The 16755-nt window shown below is 53.2% G+C and overlaps 1 protein-coding gene across 11 annotated transcripts in view; it reads right to left on the bottom strand.

The window, feature by feature from the left end:
• Window positions 1–102: 102 nt before the first annotated feature.
• Mcf2l (MCF.2 cell line derived transforming sequence like) overlaps window positions 103–16755 on the bottom strand; it is a 106877-nt gene continuing 90224 nt past the window's right edge. For 4 of the 11 annotated variants that reach the window (XM_052751679.1, XM_052751676.1, XM_052751672.1 and 1 more), the window contains exons 17-32: window positions 16346–16461; window positions 15415–15484; window positions 12422–12514; window positions 12229–12321; window positions 11411–11536; window positions 10332–10553; window positions 9995–10087; window positions 8831–8909; window positions 8629–8695; window positions 8016–8134; window positions 7652–7744; window positions 6727–6801; window positions 3768–3889; window positions 2822–2934; window positions 1737–1840; window positions 103–1599 (exon numbers count right to left, since the gene is read on the bottom strand). In XM_052751679.1, coding sequence (XP_052607639.1) covers window positions 1514–1599; window positions 1737–1840; window positions 2822–2934; window positions 3768–3889; window positions 6727–6801; window positions 7652–7744; window positions 8016–8134; window positions 8629–8695; window positions 8831–8909; window positions 9995–10087; window positions 10332–10553; window positions 11411–11536; window positions 12229–12321; window positions 12422–12514; window positions 15415–15484; window positions 16346–16461 — 1671 coding nt within the window. In that variant the 3' untranslated portion in view covers window positions 103–1513. Of the gene's footprint in view, window positions 1841–2821; window positions 2935–3767; window positions 3890–6726; window positions 6802–7651; window positions 7745–8015; window positions 8135–8628; window positions 8696–8830; window positions 8910–9994; window positions 10088–10331; window positions 10554–11410; window positions 11537–12228; window positions 12322–12421; window positions 12515–15414; window positions 15485–16345; window positions 16462–16755 lie in introns of all 11 variants that reach the window. The other 7 variants (XM_052751678.1, XM_052751675.1, XM_052751681.1 and 4 more) reach the window with 4 other exon arrangements.

Genomic DNA, 16755 nt, shown 5'->3' with positions numbered 1-16755 from the left:
GAGGATGAGATCATAAAAGAGGGTGGCATTTTTCGAACAGGCTGGACAGATTATATTCCATGATTCTTCCCACGTAACATATACACCAGAAATGCTACAGAATCTTTGCACGTTTTTTATTTTGTTACCATTCTCTGAAGGTGTGGCCAGTAATGGCTTTGCAAGCCGTAGGGCGGGGGGAGGAGGGCATTTTACCTGGACATACAGTGGTGAACGAGCCTCGGTGGCCTCCCATGGCAGCGGGGTGAGAAGACAGGGAGGGACCGTAAAGTGACAGATGTTCGGCAGCATGAGGCCATAAATACATCCTTTACACCCAGACCATATGTACACACGTGAACATATATACATACATATAAAAATATCGGCCCTACCAGGCACAGAACGTTTCCAAAGAACAGAATTTGTTTCTCAGACACATACAGAAAGGGGGAAAAAGCAATGGTTTTCATGGCAATTCTGCCGTGACTTGAATGAAGGCTGCAGGTCCCCCGTGAGCTAGGGGAGGGGAAGCGGGGCCTGCCCTGACATGGAGAGGCAGCCGGTGCCCATGTTGCTGAGGATGGCTGACAGCATGGATTTTTACATCTTCTTTAAAAATAATAAAAATATCCTAATTTAATGACATTCTTTTAAAAAATGGAGAGTCTCCCTTTTATTGTAGAAAAGAAGGTTAATATTTTAAATTATACTTTACATTTCTTGAGAAAACAAAACCTATGCAGATGTGAGACTCTCAGTGATTTCCGACTGTTTCTGGTGGAGGAGACGTCCGCCGACTTACCAGGCCTTTCTTCACCTGGGACTGATGTGTTCCAGGGAGTGCCAGGTCTCAGTGAGAGTGCCCCAGAAATCATTTAGTTGTATAAACAACATGCTTCGATGTAAACCCCAGTAACAAAAAATAGTTTTATATCAAATACAGTATCAAATTGTCATTTCATGTAAACACAGTGATTCTTGGTAAAGATTTGAGGCCAGAGTACCACAAAAAAATGGCCATGGGATTAATCCCTGTTTAAAAAAAAAATCAAAAACTTATAAAAGACAAGAGTCCCTTGATCCCCTCCTGGGCTGTTGGTAGCAAACTGTCCACTCCTGTTAGAAGTGCCTTCCTCGGGATGATGTTCCCATAGAGAGCACCAGAGAGGTCAGGACACCTTGGAGAGGCTGCACAGCAGGGTCTGTTGGCTGCCCAAATATGAGAAGGGGCCTCTCCCACATTTCTGCACAGGGGTCTCCTGACCCATAGCCCCTCCTCTGTCCACTCTGGAGTTTTGAAAGTAGCTTTGGTGGTGGACTGTGGTCTCCTGGCTTCTGCACATGCAATGGAGTTGTGGTGCCAAGGCCCCAGTGTCCTCTGAAGCCCACGGCTGATAGGGTCCTCCTGTCCAGATGTCTCGGAGCACCATCCCCTCCCACACTAAGCAAGCCCAAGCAAAAGAAAACTTAGAGATCTGCATGCTGGTCTACTGCACGGTGGCCTCGAGTGCCTGCCGCAGAGGCCTGGCCACTATCCCTGGAGCTCGGAGAAGGGGATGGAGCAGCCCTCGCTGCAGCTGGAGGAGTTGCTCAGCACGGCTGACCCTGGACTGGAGTCTGCGGGAAACCAGTGGAGACAGACTTCGGCTCTGGCCCTTTCCTCTGCACACCTAGAAACCTCTGCCTTTAAACAGGCTCTGGGCTGAGGATCTTGGCAGGCTCAGGGCACAGCTGGCGCACACAGTAGGTCTTACCTGAGCTGCTCAGACACTGAGCCGAGCTGGATTTGCCCAGGAGGGTGGACAGACTGCTGGCTGGCACCCATCCCTCCTTGCTGCTGGTCAGGTCACGGACATACCTGCAAGGGGAATTCAGTGGCTATAAGGTACCCCATGCCTACAGCCTGCGGTTGGTGTCTCTGAGGTGGGCACGCGGATACACCGGAGGTGGGAACATATAGAGTTATGTCTGAGGTGGAATCACACAGGGGCATGTCGGAGGAGGGATCACACAGATTGTGTATGTCTGAGGTGGGATCACACAGGTCATGTATGTCTGAGGTGGGAACACAGAGATATGTCTGAGGTGGAATCACACAGGGGCATGTCGGAGGAGGGATCACACAGATCATGTTATGTCTGAAGTAGGATCACACAGATCATGTTATATCTGAGGTGGGATCACACAGGTCATGTATGTCTGAGGTGGGATCACCCATGGTCATGTATGTCTGAGGTGGGATCGCCCATGGTCATGTATGTCTGAGGTGGGATCACACAGGTCATGTATGTCTGAGGTGGGATCACACAGGTCATGTATGTCTGAGGTGGGATCACACAGGTCATATATGTCTGAGGTGGGATCACACATGGTCATGTATGTCTGAAGTAGGATCACACAGATCATGTCATGTCTGAGGTGGGATCGCCCATGGTCATGTATGTCTGAGGTGGGAATCACACACATCATGTATGTCTGAAGTAGGATCACACAGATCATGTTATGTCTGAGGTGGGATCGCCCATGGTCATGTATGTCTGAGGTGGGAATCATACAGATCATGTATGTCTGAAGTAGGATCACACAGATCATGTTATGTCTGAGGTGGGATTGCCCATGGTCATGTATGTCTGAGGTGGGATCACACAGGTCATGTATATCTGAGGTGGGATCACACAGGTCATGTATGTCTGAGGTGGGATCACACAGGTCATGTATGTCTGAGGTGGGATCACACATGGTCATGTATGTCTGAAGTAGGATCACACAGATCATGTCATGTCTGAGGTGGGATCACACAGAGGCATGTCGGAGGTGAGAGAGCTTACTGCCGTCTTACCAGAGGCCCTCAGCGCCCTCTTCCACGACCTCCACCATATCTCCGGTCCTCATGGCAAGCGTGTCAGGGCCCTCCTTCTCGTCATCCATCACCACCGTGTATTTACCCGGAACCTAAGGATGATGAGGGGACAAGGCCGAGGTTTCAGCGTGTCAGCACTCGCTGCCTCCCAGTGCCAGCACGCTAACAGCACAGCTACCCGCTCTCTCCTGTGTGGTTCCAGCTACACACCAGCAGCAGTGCCCACATCAGAGCGGGCTTCCGAGGGCCGGCACGGCGGCGGGGGGGGGGGGGGGCAGTGCTGTGCTGAGGTCCTGCCATTTGTGGAGGTTTGCTGAGGTTTCTGGTTTAAACCAGAAAGGCTCCTAGTGTTGGGGGATGGTACAACGCATACTGTGACCATGTTAAAGGTAAAAATGGATGCGCCAATGTGTCCACAGCACTGCATGTCTTTACGGGCTCCTGAGCTCCTTGCTAATTTCCGAGCCAGTATGGGTACTGCTTTAGGAAAGCTTGGTTAGAACATTCTGCCAATGTGAGGTGTGGGCTGCCCCCTTAAGAAGGGGTGAAGCAGCCGGGCGGTGGTGGCGCACGCCTTTAATCCCAGCACTCGGGAGGCAGAGCCAGGCGGATCTCTGTGAGTTCGAGGCCAGCCTGGGCTACCAAGTGAGTCCCAGGAAAGGCGCAAAGCTACACAGAGAAACCCTGTCTCGAAAAACCAAAAAAAAAAAGAAGGGGTGAAGCATGCCTGAGCTCTAGGCAGGTGGGCACACAGTTCCATGGGACTATGGGGAGTGGATCGTGATCCAAGTGAGCGCTGTGTATTTCTGGATGAAGAGCAGTGGCCGCAAAGGAGGGCCCTGGGCCAAGGTGGATTTTCTAGACTACTTCCTCTTCAGGGGACACAGGGCCCACCCTGAGCCCCCCACAGGGAGGCCAATGTTACCAGCTTTTTAGGGCCCACTCCACCATCTTCTTCTGCATCAGAGGAATTGACGAGCTCCTCAGCACTGGACCAGCCTCCATCTTCTTCAGGGGCCTCCAGTGAGTGGGATGTTTTGCTCCAGCCTAGGAGAAACAGCTTCCTGTGAGGTCCACACCCAGGATGCAGTCACCGTTGCCCAGGTGTGTTCCATATGAGGTCCACAGACCCCCTGGAATGTTTAGCTGTGGGACTCTGGACATGAGCTATTATCTTCCCAGGTTCATCGGACTGTGTTGCATGTGACGGCTCTCTGTTGGAATCACCTGCTTAAGACTCTCCACTGGTTCCTTCTATACTGTTATGAAATGCTGGGTACATTCTGCTATGACTGCATAGTGCAGGGAAATGGGGTGTGAGCGTATCTGCCTCCATCTGCTGGGCTACTCTAAGAGGTAAGATGAAGCCCAGAGCTGCCCTGGACATCTATACGTTCTTCAGGTCCCCAGCCCTACCAAACCCACCTACTTGGACTCCATAGCAAACCCTGTGAAGGGAAGGTGTCTTCAGCTAAAACTATGTATGATAGCTAACACCTACTTTGCTGGCCAGGAAACAATTTCCAGCAAGAATGACTAAATTGTGAAATGCACACGATTGTGGTTCTCACTGGACAGGTTAACAACCAGGAGGATGTCAAGCCGTGTGTGGGTAACCTAGCAACCCCAGTCCTGCCATCTGGCAAATCTACTGGATTGGCCCGTGGGCCCCCACATTTCCTACTGCTTCATTCCTGTCTCGCTGCTATATGCTCCAAAGGGTAACATCAGTATGTCCCTTTTTGGAGAGATGGAGATGACAAATTCCTCTTGAGTAAATTCCTCAGACAGTAATAAGGTGAGGCCACTACCCTGTCCTTCCTGGTACTAAATACAGTCACTGTGTGACACTGGAGAACACATTGACACACAAAGAAGCATAACAAGGAAAGCCAGCCTGCTTATTGGATCTCAGTCTAGATACCCCTGGTGTCATATTGTACCAGGTGCTGGTGCAGTGTGGGGAGTGATGGAATTACAGAAGAGCCCCCCATGAAATCAGGGTGACAAAGAGGCATGTTAGCTCTGCAGCCACTCCCATGGCTGAGCATGCCTAGAGTCAGTGATGAAAACCCTTTGCTAAAGAACATTGTGAAGGCTCTTCTGTCTTCCTAGGGAACATGTGGGCCTAGACACTCCCCAGGTACCGACTGTGCAGACTCAGGGCTCACCTCACTATGGCAGGACTAGCGAGAGCCCCTCTGATCTACCTCCCTGAGGCCAGACTTCAGAGCCTGGGGACAGCTGTGTACGTGGAAAGTGTTACACTAGGCTTGCAGATGTGTAAGAACTGCGTTCTAGGGGTTTCCAACTACAACCATATATCCTTCTTGCTCCAAGCACATGTGCAGGCAGCCTGACTTCTTCCCCCACCCCTAACCATCCTGTTGCTACAAAGCTCACATGGGGGCCCCTCAAAGTCTAAGGACAGTTGGAGCAGATGAAAACTCCCAAGTAGAAAAACCTCCACCATCAGAGACCACACAGTTGGTCACAAACTATAGAGAAATCTTTGCCATCTGCCTGCTGTATGTATCTATGAGAGACTTCCAGCAGCTCACGCTTTGGCAACTACCATCAGTCACAAGTGTCTGTTGACCCAGAGTAGCACCGGATCATGCTGCTGCTGTAGCTGTTGGACACTATTAACATGAAGCCCAACATACTGGTCCAGCAGTGTCCAGGTACCAGGTGTGGGACAAGGACCCAAAGGGATTTAGAAGGCGGATGACCTCAAATTAGCTGGCATCGCTCTTTCTGGGGATTCTGGAGACTGCATGAGGATGTTAGCCAATTGCCTTATACAACTATCAGCTCTCCCCCGCCCCTCCTCCTCCCCCCTCCTCCCCCTCCCCCGCCCCTTCCCCCGGGTGTGGGCTGCATCTGCATTCCAGAAGGTAGAAAGGAAGGAAGGGGATGACTGGCCCTCATCTGCCACCTGGCCATCTTCTCTGCCACCCAGAAGGCTGCACTGTGGCCACTCAGACTCAAGGGAAGAGATACTGGCAGAGACAAAAGCACGAAGTGGGAAGAAGACGGGAACAGCGCCTGGCTGAGCCACAGCTACGTCTGTCACCTTCAAACACCATGTCCCGTGGGGTAAATCTCGGGGTTCTAGGTAATGCGTGGAAAGGGCTGGATGGATAAAAGCAGACCTTCACAGGAGATCTTAAGATGGAAAATGACTCCTGAGCAACTGGGAGCGCAGCATTAGCGAGCTGGGCATCTCTCTATCCATCCGTGAACTCTAGGCAGCTGCTGACCTCTGAGGGTTGCATTTGGGTAATCGGGGCTTGGAGCACGGTTTGGGGGAGGGCAGAATTAATCTAGCAGTATGATGAGCATGGCCCTGGGAACCTCTCCTGGAATCTGAGATCCTGGCCGGGGGGTGGGGGGGGGACGACACGACACGACAAGGGAGGACTTGGGGTTTCCAGGGGGAAGGTAACAGGGACCCAAGGTCCAGAGTGGAGCTGAACTCTGGTGGCCCATATGAGAGGCCATCTGCCTGCTGTGAAGACCTGATCCTTCCACTTGTTTCCACACAGAATAGTTGGGCCAGCTGGTGACTGGGGTGTGTGTGTGCGTGTGTGTGCTGGTACCGTGACCCTTTGAACAGGGCACCTCTAGCCTACACCAGCACTGAGAGATAAATCTCAGCGTAAATGCTGGTCAGCCAAGCTGTGCCTGAGCATCTCTGCTTGCCAACGACGGGCCAGGCAGACAGCAGGACTGTGGCCTCTTCCAGCACCTGTCACCAGGCATCAAGCTGCGAACCATCAGTTACTGCTCCTGGCTTGTCTGATCTATTCGCTTTCATCCTAGGTGCCCTGCACAGCCACAGACAGCGTGCGTGACTGGGGGTTCAGGGGCTGCCGCACTACCTCGCAAACCAAAGGGGGTCGGGTCGCTCTTGACTTCATGCCGCTTAGCTTTTTTGTCAGGACTGGTCGGAGAGGCTGCAGGAAGAGGAAGAGGCAAAAACACAACAGTAGAGAGAAAGCAGAGGAGGCGTCAAGTGAGTGGAGGAGGCAGATGAAATGTCTGTGAGATGAAATGGCTCGGGGGTCGCACAGGGAAGCGGGGAGGCCCGGAGAGCGGAGCTGGTAGACGGTGGCCCTGGCCGTCAGTCATCTTCTTAGGGGCTGCCCTCAGCTCTGCTTTAGAAAGAACGCCGGGAGAGAACAAGCGTTTCTTTCATTCAAATTTGAAGCCGACTAAGAATTATAAACTGGGAAGCCCTCTAATTCTTTGGACCCATGCCCGTCACTTGGGAGAGCTGGAGTATTGGAAGGGAGCACTGTGCAGAACCAAGGCATGCCAGGGCTGTCCCAAGCTTTGGTCACCAAGGAGCATCCTCAGGTGACAAAGCTATTTCAGCTCTCAGTTCAAAGGCTCTTTTGCCGCTGTTCACTAGCAAACACCCTATAGAAGACACCTGGGCTTGACACTCAGCCTCCAGAGTCGAGGCGGCAAAAAAGGCGGAGGCCTGCTGAGCCAATGGGAAAGTGCGAGGTGAGGCGGAAGGGGCGGGGACAGGGGCGGGGACTGGGCGGGGACGGGGGAGAAGGGGTCAGGCCGGAAAAAAAGTGGTTAACAGCTCCAGTTTTTAGCAGGCCACGCTCGCAAAGCTGCCTCTCTCTGTATCCAAAAGGCACCCCTAAAAGATAACGTCGGGCATCTGCGTCTACACGGCGTCAGTTGGCAAGAATGATAGGGTGGGAAATGTGCTTGTGTGGCTGCGTGTGGCGCCGGAGGTCGCCACACAAAGATGGTGTGGAAGGCAGTTGCGGGGTACTGCCTCTTTACCTTTCTGACCTTTGAGGTTAGCCAAGCCCTGCAGCGTGAAGCGCTTTCTGGAAAGCGCAGAGCTTTCAGAGGTAGAACTAGGGACCGCATCGTCTAGGAGGGAGGAGAGACAGAATGCAGAGACAGCATCTGGGAGGGAGGATGACAGGGTGCAGACTGGCCATGGCCCTATGCTCAGGGGTTGGTGGGCAGAGAGAAGCTGCACATTTTAGGGTGCACCAGATGGAGGCACACACTGACCATGAATGAGGGGGGTCTTCTACTGGGAGGTCAGGGTGCCAGAGCGATCCTGAGCTCTCCCATGCCAGATGGTGGACATTCCATGAGCAGTGCCTGACTGGGTCGCACTGCAGTTGACACTCACCTTTGCCCTTCTCAGGGGGCTTTGGCAACGACGAGCTCACATATCCTTCCAGGTTCAGTGGGTCTGTCTTCCTGTCTTCGAGCTTCTTGACATTTCTTGAGTTCCCTCCTTTTGTGGGACTGAGGGCGCCACGGACCGATAAAGAAACAGGGTGTCGGTTAATTTCTCAGGGCTGTCTGAGGACTGTAGGCACCGAGACATCGTGGCTCCTAGACTGTCTTCCAGGCACCGTCCCTCATTCAAAGCTGGTGACCAACTGTCACCAGGCTGTACCCTTGGCACGCTGACTACCGTGAGTAGTGATCCACAAACAGGAAGTTGTGAAGCAGGGGACGTGCTGAGGGAAGCAGGGTGGGAGACTGAACCCTTGGGCCTGACGTTCAGGCATAAGCCACCGACCCAGAATCCCTAGATGACGCCGGAGAGCCTTGTGCAAATTCATCTCAGTGACACAGTGAACACTGTGTGCATGTGCAGGAGCCCTGCTATTTTCCCTCCTGTCTTGGAGACAGTTTCCCTGTGTTGCTTTAGTAGATCCCTTCGCCCTGGGTGCTAGGATTACAGCGTGCCCACCTGCTTTCTAGGCTTCTGACGCATACACTGACATGCTCACCTGGTGCTGGATGGCGCGGGCAAAGGAAGGCTATGAGACTGCTCCAGGGCTCTGTGTTGGCTGGCCTCTGTGGGAGGGCAAATGACCGCGCATCGTTTATCAGCGGGAACTGAGCACCGCTGTGCTCACAGGTTAAAGGCTCTTGGGCAGCTGACAATGGCTGGCCCGCGAGAAAACAGACAGAAGCCAAAGGGAGCCTCACCACGGCAGGCCTGGAGCTGGCTGGTCAGAACCTTCCGAATCTCATTCACCCATGCCGCTTTAATCTCAGGAGTCGGTGCCTGTCCCCAAAGAGAGATAGGAGTCGGTGACCAGAAAAACATGCCACAGGTTCCCATAGACACCCTCCAGGGGACTCCTAGGAATCAACAGACCCCTGTGTGTGAGGGACAGAAGAAGCAGGTGGTGGGAATGTCCTTTGTGGGTCTCTTAGCACTGCAGCCCAGGACTGGCTGCAAAAGGCCGAGGGTTTATGTTTATTTTTATGCAGGTGCCTAGGGGCAAGGTATTGAGGGCCAGTGACTAACAGGAAGGCCAGCTCTTCTGCTGCTGCTGGTGTGCTGGGCTAACTGCACATGTGGCTCGGCCTGCAGAACAGGTATCCTGGGAGTGCCCTCTCTTTGACCTTGTTTTAGGTGATAGGCACAACAGCGAGTCTCACGCTCATACCAGATGAGTGTGACCAGCCCAAGAGCATCACCTGAGGCCGTGACTGCTATCCTGCATTAGTAAAATGGTCTGAAGCTCAGCCTGGGTATTACTGCTAGGACAGCTGCTGGGCCCCAGCCTTGATTCAGCTCTGTGAGGTCTTCTGGGCTGGGTATAAAACTCGAAGGCACGCTGGGGCTGTGACACTACCATGGCCACTGTGTGCTGGCCAGTTGTCAAGTCTTCTGTGACTCCGAGGGCAAGTGAAAGGTCCAGCCAGGTTGGGCTAGGACCTTCATGGAGTACTTATGTTCTTGCCAGGGTCTCAGGGAGAGGATGTTATCCCAAGAGTCTATTTCTGTAGCTCCTCCCTCTGTCCCATTGACCAATAATGACAGGTATGCCATACACTCCACCAGAGAGACAGACTGTGTGGACAAAGCTCTCTAGGGCTATCAAGAGGTGTGGGAGCCAAGGCCATTCCTGGTAGTGCCTGTCTATCATCTGATATGCACTTGCTCCCAAATTCCATCCTGGGCCTAGCACATTCTGTGACCTGACCCAGGGAAGTATCATAGTATGACAGCCCCTGCTTCTAGGGGATGAACCTCGTGATGACTATTGACCTGGTTCTCATCGGAAGTCTCTCACTGGCCACCCTGAAGAGGCCCAAGGGCTCCCTTGGCTCCTGGTTTGCAGGGCAAGTGAGTGGCTCTACCTGGATGATGTAAACCTCCTCTCTTGCGTTGTACCAGATCTCGAACTTCTTGGCGTCACCTTTCACGTTCTCTGTGATGCCAACCGCTGTCATCTGGAGGTATAGAAACAGAGACAGGCATCAGCATGCACGTTGGAGCCATGCATCCTATTCAGCAATGATGGAAACTGATGGGGCATTTGGAGGTGGGGGTAAGGGCTAAGGATGGTGGGAGCCCCAACGCCCCCTTCCATGGGTAGCAGCTGGTGTCTGGTAACCCTTTGTGTTAGGTTGAGGCTTGTTAAACACAAAGTGGTGACTTATTTCCTCCCCTCCAGTTGCTGGCCGAGTCACTCACATTCAAGGACTGCTTGTAGCTGTAGGAAGGAGCCTTCTCATATCCCTCCCCATTTTCCTCCCTCTTCTTGCAGAAGAGGACAGCCTTCTCGTGCAGAAACAGGTGCCGCTGCATGGGCTTGAACCTGGCTAGCTCCTTCACCTTGGTGTGGCCCTTCTTGTGGTCTGTCCACACACTGAAGGAACCCTGCATCAGCAGCTTCCCCAGGTCACTGAGGTTTCCCTGGAAGACAGGACACATGTTGGGGCACCCAAAGCAGGTGAAACTTGGGTGGGCTGGGGTTCCGGTGCACACTGGAGGGACTACACACTGTAGGGTTCTCCTGGCAGGATATTCCGAAAGGGACACATCTCGGGAGGTGACGGAAGATCAGTCGGCTGCAGGGGTGGGGTGAGAGAGGAGGCATGGCATGGAGGAGCCATGGGACACTGCTATGGTGGAGAGGGGACAGCACCAGAACCCTAAGGTACAGTGGACTTCAGTTAATGACATATCCCCACAGGCCTGTCGGTGGAATAGGTTGTCACCACCAACCCAAGAGTTTACGATGGGGATGGGTGTTTATGGGATATGAGCTTCACACTCAATTTTAGTAAATCTAAAACTGTTAGAAATAAATAAAGTATAGTCATTTAAAAAAATCAGAAAATGAATGCTAAATGGACATTCAGAGAAACAAAGCCCTTTATGCTGATTTGAGGTGGGGTCTACACAGAGAAATTTACTCCGGGCAGCCACTTGACATTAGCCCCTGGACCACACACCGTATCACAGAAAACACAGGGGCCCACCTCCTGTCCAAGAAATAGACAGGAGGGAAGAGTTTTGGGGTGTACCCCTGTTGGAGAGGCCTCACCCTCCTGGGGGGAACAGTCGTGGCCTGCTCCACATATGGACAAGCTCCGGACTCAGAACCTGGGGCTGCCCTAGGCCCTGGACATGTGTCCACTTCCAGACTCAGAGAGCTTGGAAGTATTGATAGGATTGCTCCTATCCATTTGCTCCTGAGACAAGGACTAAGACAGGACAAAGGGCATGGTGTCCTTGGCACCAACCACGGTGCCACTGTGGGGCCTTACATCATAGCCAGTGATGGCGATGAGGTGCATAGAGTCGTTCACCGCCTTGAGGATGCCCAGGATGGAGCTCAGCGCCTCTTGCAGGTCCTCGGCCCCCTCACAGTTCTTGCTGTATTTCAGCATTTCCTGAGGGGGATTACAAGATGGTGCAGTTATACACCAAGATCTTCCCTCTCCCCCCCCAGGAGCAGCTGACGGTCGCACAGATTCAGACTCCAAATGGGGTCCCTGGAATCCTGGTGTGGCGCCCGGACAGACACCAGCACACCAACCACAAGAACCCACTTAAGAAACACAAACCCTCCTCGAAGCCAGGATGGCAGATGGTCAGCTGGGTTCTGCAGAGCAGGAGCTGCCGGACTGGCAGCTTATCACACTTAAACACTTATGTGCACACTTATCACACTTGCCTCCCGCTGACGCCAAGGCCCTGCTAAAGGCACAGTGCTACGAACCCTTTCCTGCCCTGCCACACTGCGCAAACTCCAAGACAGAGACCCCTTACTCCCACTGTGCCAGGGACCAACAGGACAGACAGGGATCAGCTCTCATCCTCCCCCTGGAGAGGCCACATTCTCCTGGTATAGCTGGTCATCTCTATGTCCCTGGCACTCTACAATGCTCAGCACACAGTAGGCCTACATAAATGTTTGAATGAATCAGGGCCACAGCAAGGTGGAGGATCAGTGGTTTATATGAGTACCTCTGGGCCTGGGCCAGGGCTCGGTGAAGAAGAGCTGGGCTAGGCCTTGGGCCCCCACAGACACCTGGCCAGCAGGCAGGTGTGGCTGACCCAGGCAGCTGCCCTGGAGGCTCACCTTGAGCAGCAGCTGGTACTTGGTTATTCTCTGCACAGGTTTCAGCAGGTAGGAGTCGAGGCTCAGCTTGTGGTCCAGCTTCTTCTGGCACTCCTGCAACCAGCAGACACTCGGTCACACAAGGCCACGGCTCTGTCCGAGCCCCGAGGAAGGAAGAAGAAGCACTAGTGTGGGGAAGGAACTCAAGACAGACCTGGAAGAAGGGACAGTCGGAGCACTGTCTCCACAGGCTCTCGGACCGCGGCTTGTTCTGACAGTACTTCTCGTAGATCTGGAACTCCTCCATCTGCAGCCGGGAGAGACAAAGACAGTACAGACTGCTCCCCAGGCACACCCAGCACCTTTCCGTTCTCAGAGCTGAAGCTCTTGCCGCTCCCAGGCCAACTCCCCCAGCCAGGCTTGCTATTCACCACCATCGGGGCCTCATACGCTAACCCCCTCGCGCTGATCATTCACAGCCCAGAGAGGTGGAGGACAAGCGCTGTCAAGAGGTCATTTGCAGTACAGTCTGTTTATGTACATGGAATTCCAGGGGGCACTCAGGCAGTTTTGCAGACTATACAGGGTATTTTGTAGAAATCCACCTGAGCAGGACTCAAGAGATTGCTCGGTGGTTAAGGGCACTGGCTGCTCTTGCAGAGGACACAGGTTTAGTCTCCAGCTGCCACATGGCAGCTCACAACTGCCTGAAACTCCAGTTACAGGGAATCCAGTGCTCTCTTCTGGCTCCTGCAGGCACCACACACACACACACACACACACACACACACACACACACACACACACACACACATACACACACACACACACACACACACACACACACACACAGTATAGATACATACATGCAGGCACTCATATATACACATTAAAAAATAAATATGAATATTATGTGAATTAAATTTCCCCTGGGCACTTCACAGGATGTAGACAGTCCTAGGCTGCAGCTAGAATAGAGAGCTCTGGGGGTTGCAGATGACTTGGGGGTACAGAGGGCTCTGGGTCTTCAATAGCTGTAGGGTACATATGGCTGTAGATCACTGAAGTTCCGAGGATACTTGGATCTAAATGGAGGGAGCTCTGGGATAAAGACAGTCTGGGGATACAGATGGTTTGGGGATACAGTTTGAGACACATATTTTGGAAAGCAGACAGTGCTGGGCATGTGGTTTGGGGCACACATGTTTCTGGGGCAAGAAACGGGTTTGGGAGTATAACCTTGATGACTTATGGGCACAGAGGACCCAAGGGTAAGGGTAAGCTTCAGGGTGCTGTGAGCCCACCTCTCCTGGCTTGCTTTGGCAGGATGGCCAGGCCCAATGCCACATTCTCCACCCCTGGATGTCCTGCTCTGCCTCGGACACTCGAGTCCTCCTGGCCTCTGATTTGATGCTGACCCCAATCTGTCTGACCCTATCAGCTCCGCACTGGATCAAGTGAAGGGGAGGTCAAGCATCCATGGATGAGGGACATGGGCAGGGCAGCCTCAGCTGCCTGCTGGCAGGGGTCTTGTGCCTCAGTCTCCCTGATGATACAGCTGCTGAAGGTCAGCAGGCTATGGGCACTTGGTGAGTGTGGAGCTCTGACAGTTCCAAAGACAGAGGGCATCCTGCACCTCACCCCTGCCAGTGCTGGCCCCTCTGACCCCAGGTTACCCCACCCTCACCCCTGCCAGTGCTGGCCCCTCTGACCCCAGGTTACCCCACCCTCACCCCTGCCAGTGCTGGCCCCTCTGACCCCAGGTTACCCCACCCTCACCCCTGCCAGTGCTGGCCCCTCTGACCCCAGGCTACCCCACCCTCACGGACAGCTGGGTAACACCTCCCCCAGAAGGTCACTTCCTAGGGCTCTGTTAGTCCTAATTCCCTTTCATTAGCTCAAAATAAGCTTACTCACTAGAGGAAGGAGCTGTTCAGACCTGTGATTAAGGACCCACACAGACTCCTACTCCATCGAAGGGACTTCAGAGCTTGACCCAACCACTATGCTACAGACTTGAGGAGCACTTTATGGGTTATTCTGTAAAAGCACCCGTGAGCTCAGTGTAAAACAAAGTTGTCCCTAGGCATCTCAAGGGGACTCATACGGCTCTCAGGTATGAATGACTGTAGAACAGAATACTCTGGGGTGCAGAGGGTTGTAGACATTGCATGGGGGTCCTGATGCTGCTGATTAGGGACCTCTGACCTACAGAATGATGACCACCTAAGGTCTGGGGACTCTGGAGACACATTACTTGCCAGGCGGAGTCAAGACAAATATGGCTCCTTCTTCCCTTCTACTTTGAGACAGGGTCTCACTGTGTCGCCTTTGCTGGTCTTGAACTCACAGAGATCTACTTGCCCCTACTGCCTCAGTTGCTGGTGTCAAAGGGAGGTGTACACCACCATGCCTGGCCCTTGGTGGTGACTCACGAGACCTTCAGCATCCGCTTCCTGCCCCCCACTCTCCAGTTCAGTCTGGGGTGGAACCTGGGACCCGGTGTGCTGGACAAGCGTTCTGCCCCGAGTTGTACCCCAGGCCCCTCTAGTTCTTTATTTCATAATGTTGCTTTATTTTCCCTGCCAGGGGACCTCCCTTCTGTACCATGTGAATCCCACTGGCCCCAGGGCTCAACATGACAACATCCCATGGGTCTGAGACGTTATGTATGGGTTCCACTCTTTCTGCTCAAAGAATTTATTCCACACACCTCTCTTTTTAAACTCATCTCCACTATCCCGACGAGGGAACACCTGCGATTCCAAAGAGGAGAAAGTGGACATAGAGAGGCCCCAGGGCCTTCTCCAGTGTTCTCAGCTAGCAAGGCTTGGACAAAGATGAACCAACCCACAAGGAAAGTTCAGCGGCTCCAGGCCTCAGAAACTGATTTCTGCATCCCCAAACATTGAGGTTTATGGTTTTTCTCTTTTACTGAAGTAGTTATTAGCCTTCAAAGCAAGATCCTATTCCTTTTTTCTCCTCTTCCCACGACACTGCACCCTCTGGTTTCAGCTGTAGTGGGATTGTGGGGGGAGCTGAAGGCATCAATCAGTGTGAGCAGCTTTGACGAGGCAGTCAAGGCGCTACACATGGTCAGTGATAGAGGTACCAAGGGTCTCCCACACACTTAACGATGTACATTCGGGGCCCCTCAGAGGTTAGAGATACGCACCTCCTGTGAGGCGTGCAGTGAGAGATACGTACCCTCTCCAGAAAGCACCTCCCCACCAGCTCTGGGCAGTCTATGCAGCTCTCCAGGTCCCGCAGGAATATTCTGCATGAAGAGGGTGTCAGTGAGGCAGGGAACCCAGTGGAGTCAGATGACACTGTCTTCCAGAGACCCTGAACAACCTCATCCCAGAGTGGCAGCGACTCCCCACCTGGCCTGGGAGCCTGCACCCTGCCAACCCTGGCTCCTCAGTGCCCACAGCCCAGGCTGTCTCTCTTTATTTCTTGACCTTGTAGTTAATACTAATGTTGGAGCTGACCTTCTGGGGGCAGAGGCGAGAAGGGAGGAGTCAGGGATGGAACATGCAAAGGCTCTCGAGGCCCTACACACTGGCCATGAGCTTGTGGGCTTTCTGGGGCCCACCAGATCCCCACCGCGTTTCCTGTCTAAACACTGACTTGCACCTGACTTCTGGGGAGATCCCAGGAGAGGAAGGCTCCATGGGGTCCACTGCAGTTTGAAGCCACTGGGGTCAAGTCCAGGACTAGCATCAGTGATTCTAAAGGGGAGGTTCTAAACCTTGGAAAGGAGCAGCTGCAGGAGGGGTGGACGGCTGTTTTCTTTATAAGTCTTGAAATCGTGCTAAAGGACGTCGCCTCTGGAGGTCCCAAGTGTTAAAGAAAACATTCGGGCTAAACTGCTTCCCAGCAGCACCACTGTCCTCCCAGCAGGCAGCCTGCCTATCACCCAGCCACCTTCGGCACGAGCCGGCAGGACAAGGGGCCACAAAGGTGGTCAGAGAACGCATCACGGGCACCTACGACATGTGCCTGTGACTTTCTGGAGAGACTTGTTCCCAGCCGGGTACATCCCAGGGGCTGTGGGGCCCGGCTCCCTGCAGGCAGCCATGTCAGAAGCAGGAGATCACAGACGCCGCGTGCATCTATGTCCAGATGGAGGGCCCACCTGTTATGGAAGTGATAGATCTCCTCCATGTTTCCGAACAGAATGCTCTTCTTGTTTTGCAGGCCTGTTGAGATGAGGTGTGCCATCAAGGGGTTGTCCATCTCTGCGGCATAGCCCTGCAAGGGAGCGGGAGGCGGTCAGCCAGGAGAGACTTCCCTCATCCTTTCTGACCTTTTTATCCAGGTGTAACCTACACAAGGCAGAGCCCATGCTGCTCTTGTGTGTATCCAATGTGTCTAGCTATTAACTTCCAGGTCACTATTGGGAAGACTCAGGACCCAGGGCCCCCTCCTCAAAGTCCTCTTACTCCAGATCTGCCTACCTGCCTTGTTCTGGAACTTTCTCTTTCTTCTTCCTTTTTTTTTTTTTCTTTTTTGTGGAGCAGAGATAAGGTAGGGTCTCATTCTTTA

Source organism: Peromyscus californicus, unplaced genomic scaffold, assembly GCF_007827085.1.
Source record: "Peromyscus californicus insignis strain IS unplaced genomic scaffold, ASM782708v3 Scaffold_23__1_contigs__length_62951481, whole genome shotgun sequence".
Taxonomy (NCBI): Eukaryota; Metazoa; Chordata; class Mammalia; order Rodentia; family Cricetidae; genus Peromyscus; species Peromyscus californicus.
Note: the sequence above shows the minus strand (reverse complement) of the source record. Positions and strands in the feature narration are given on the sequence as shown.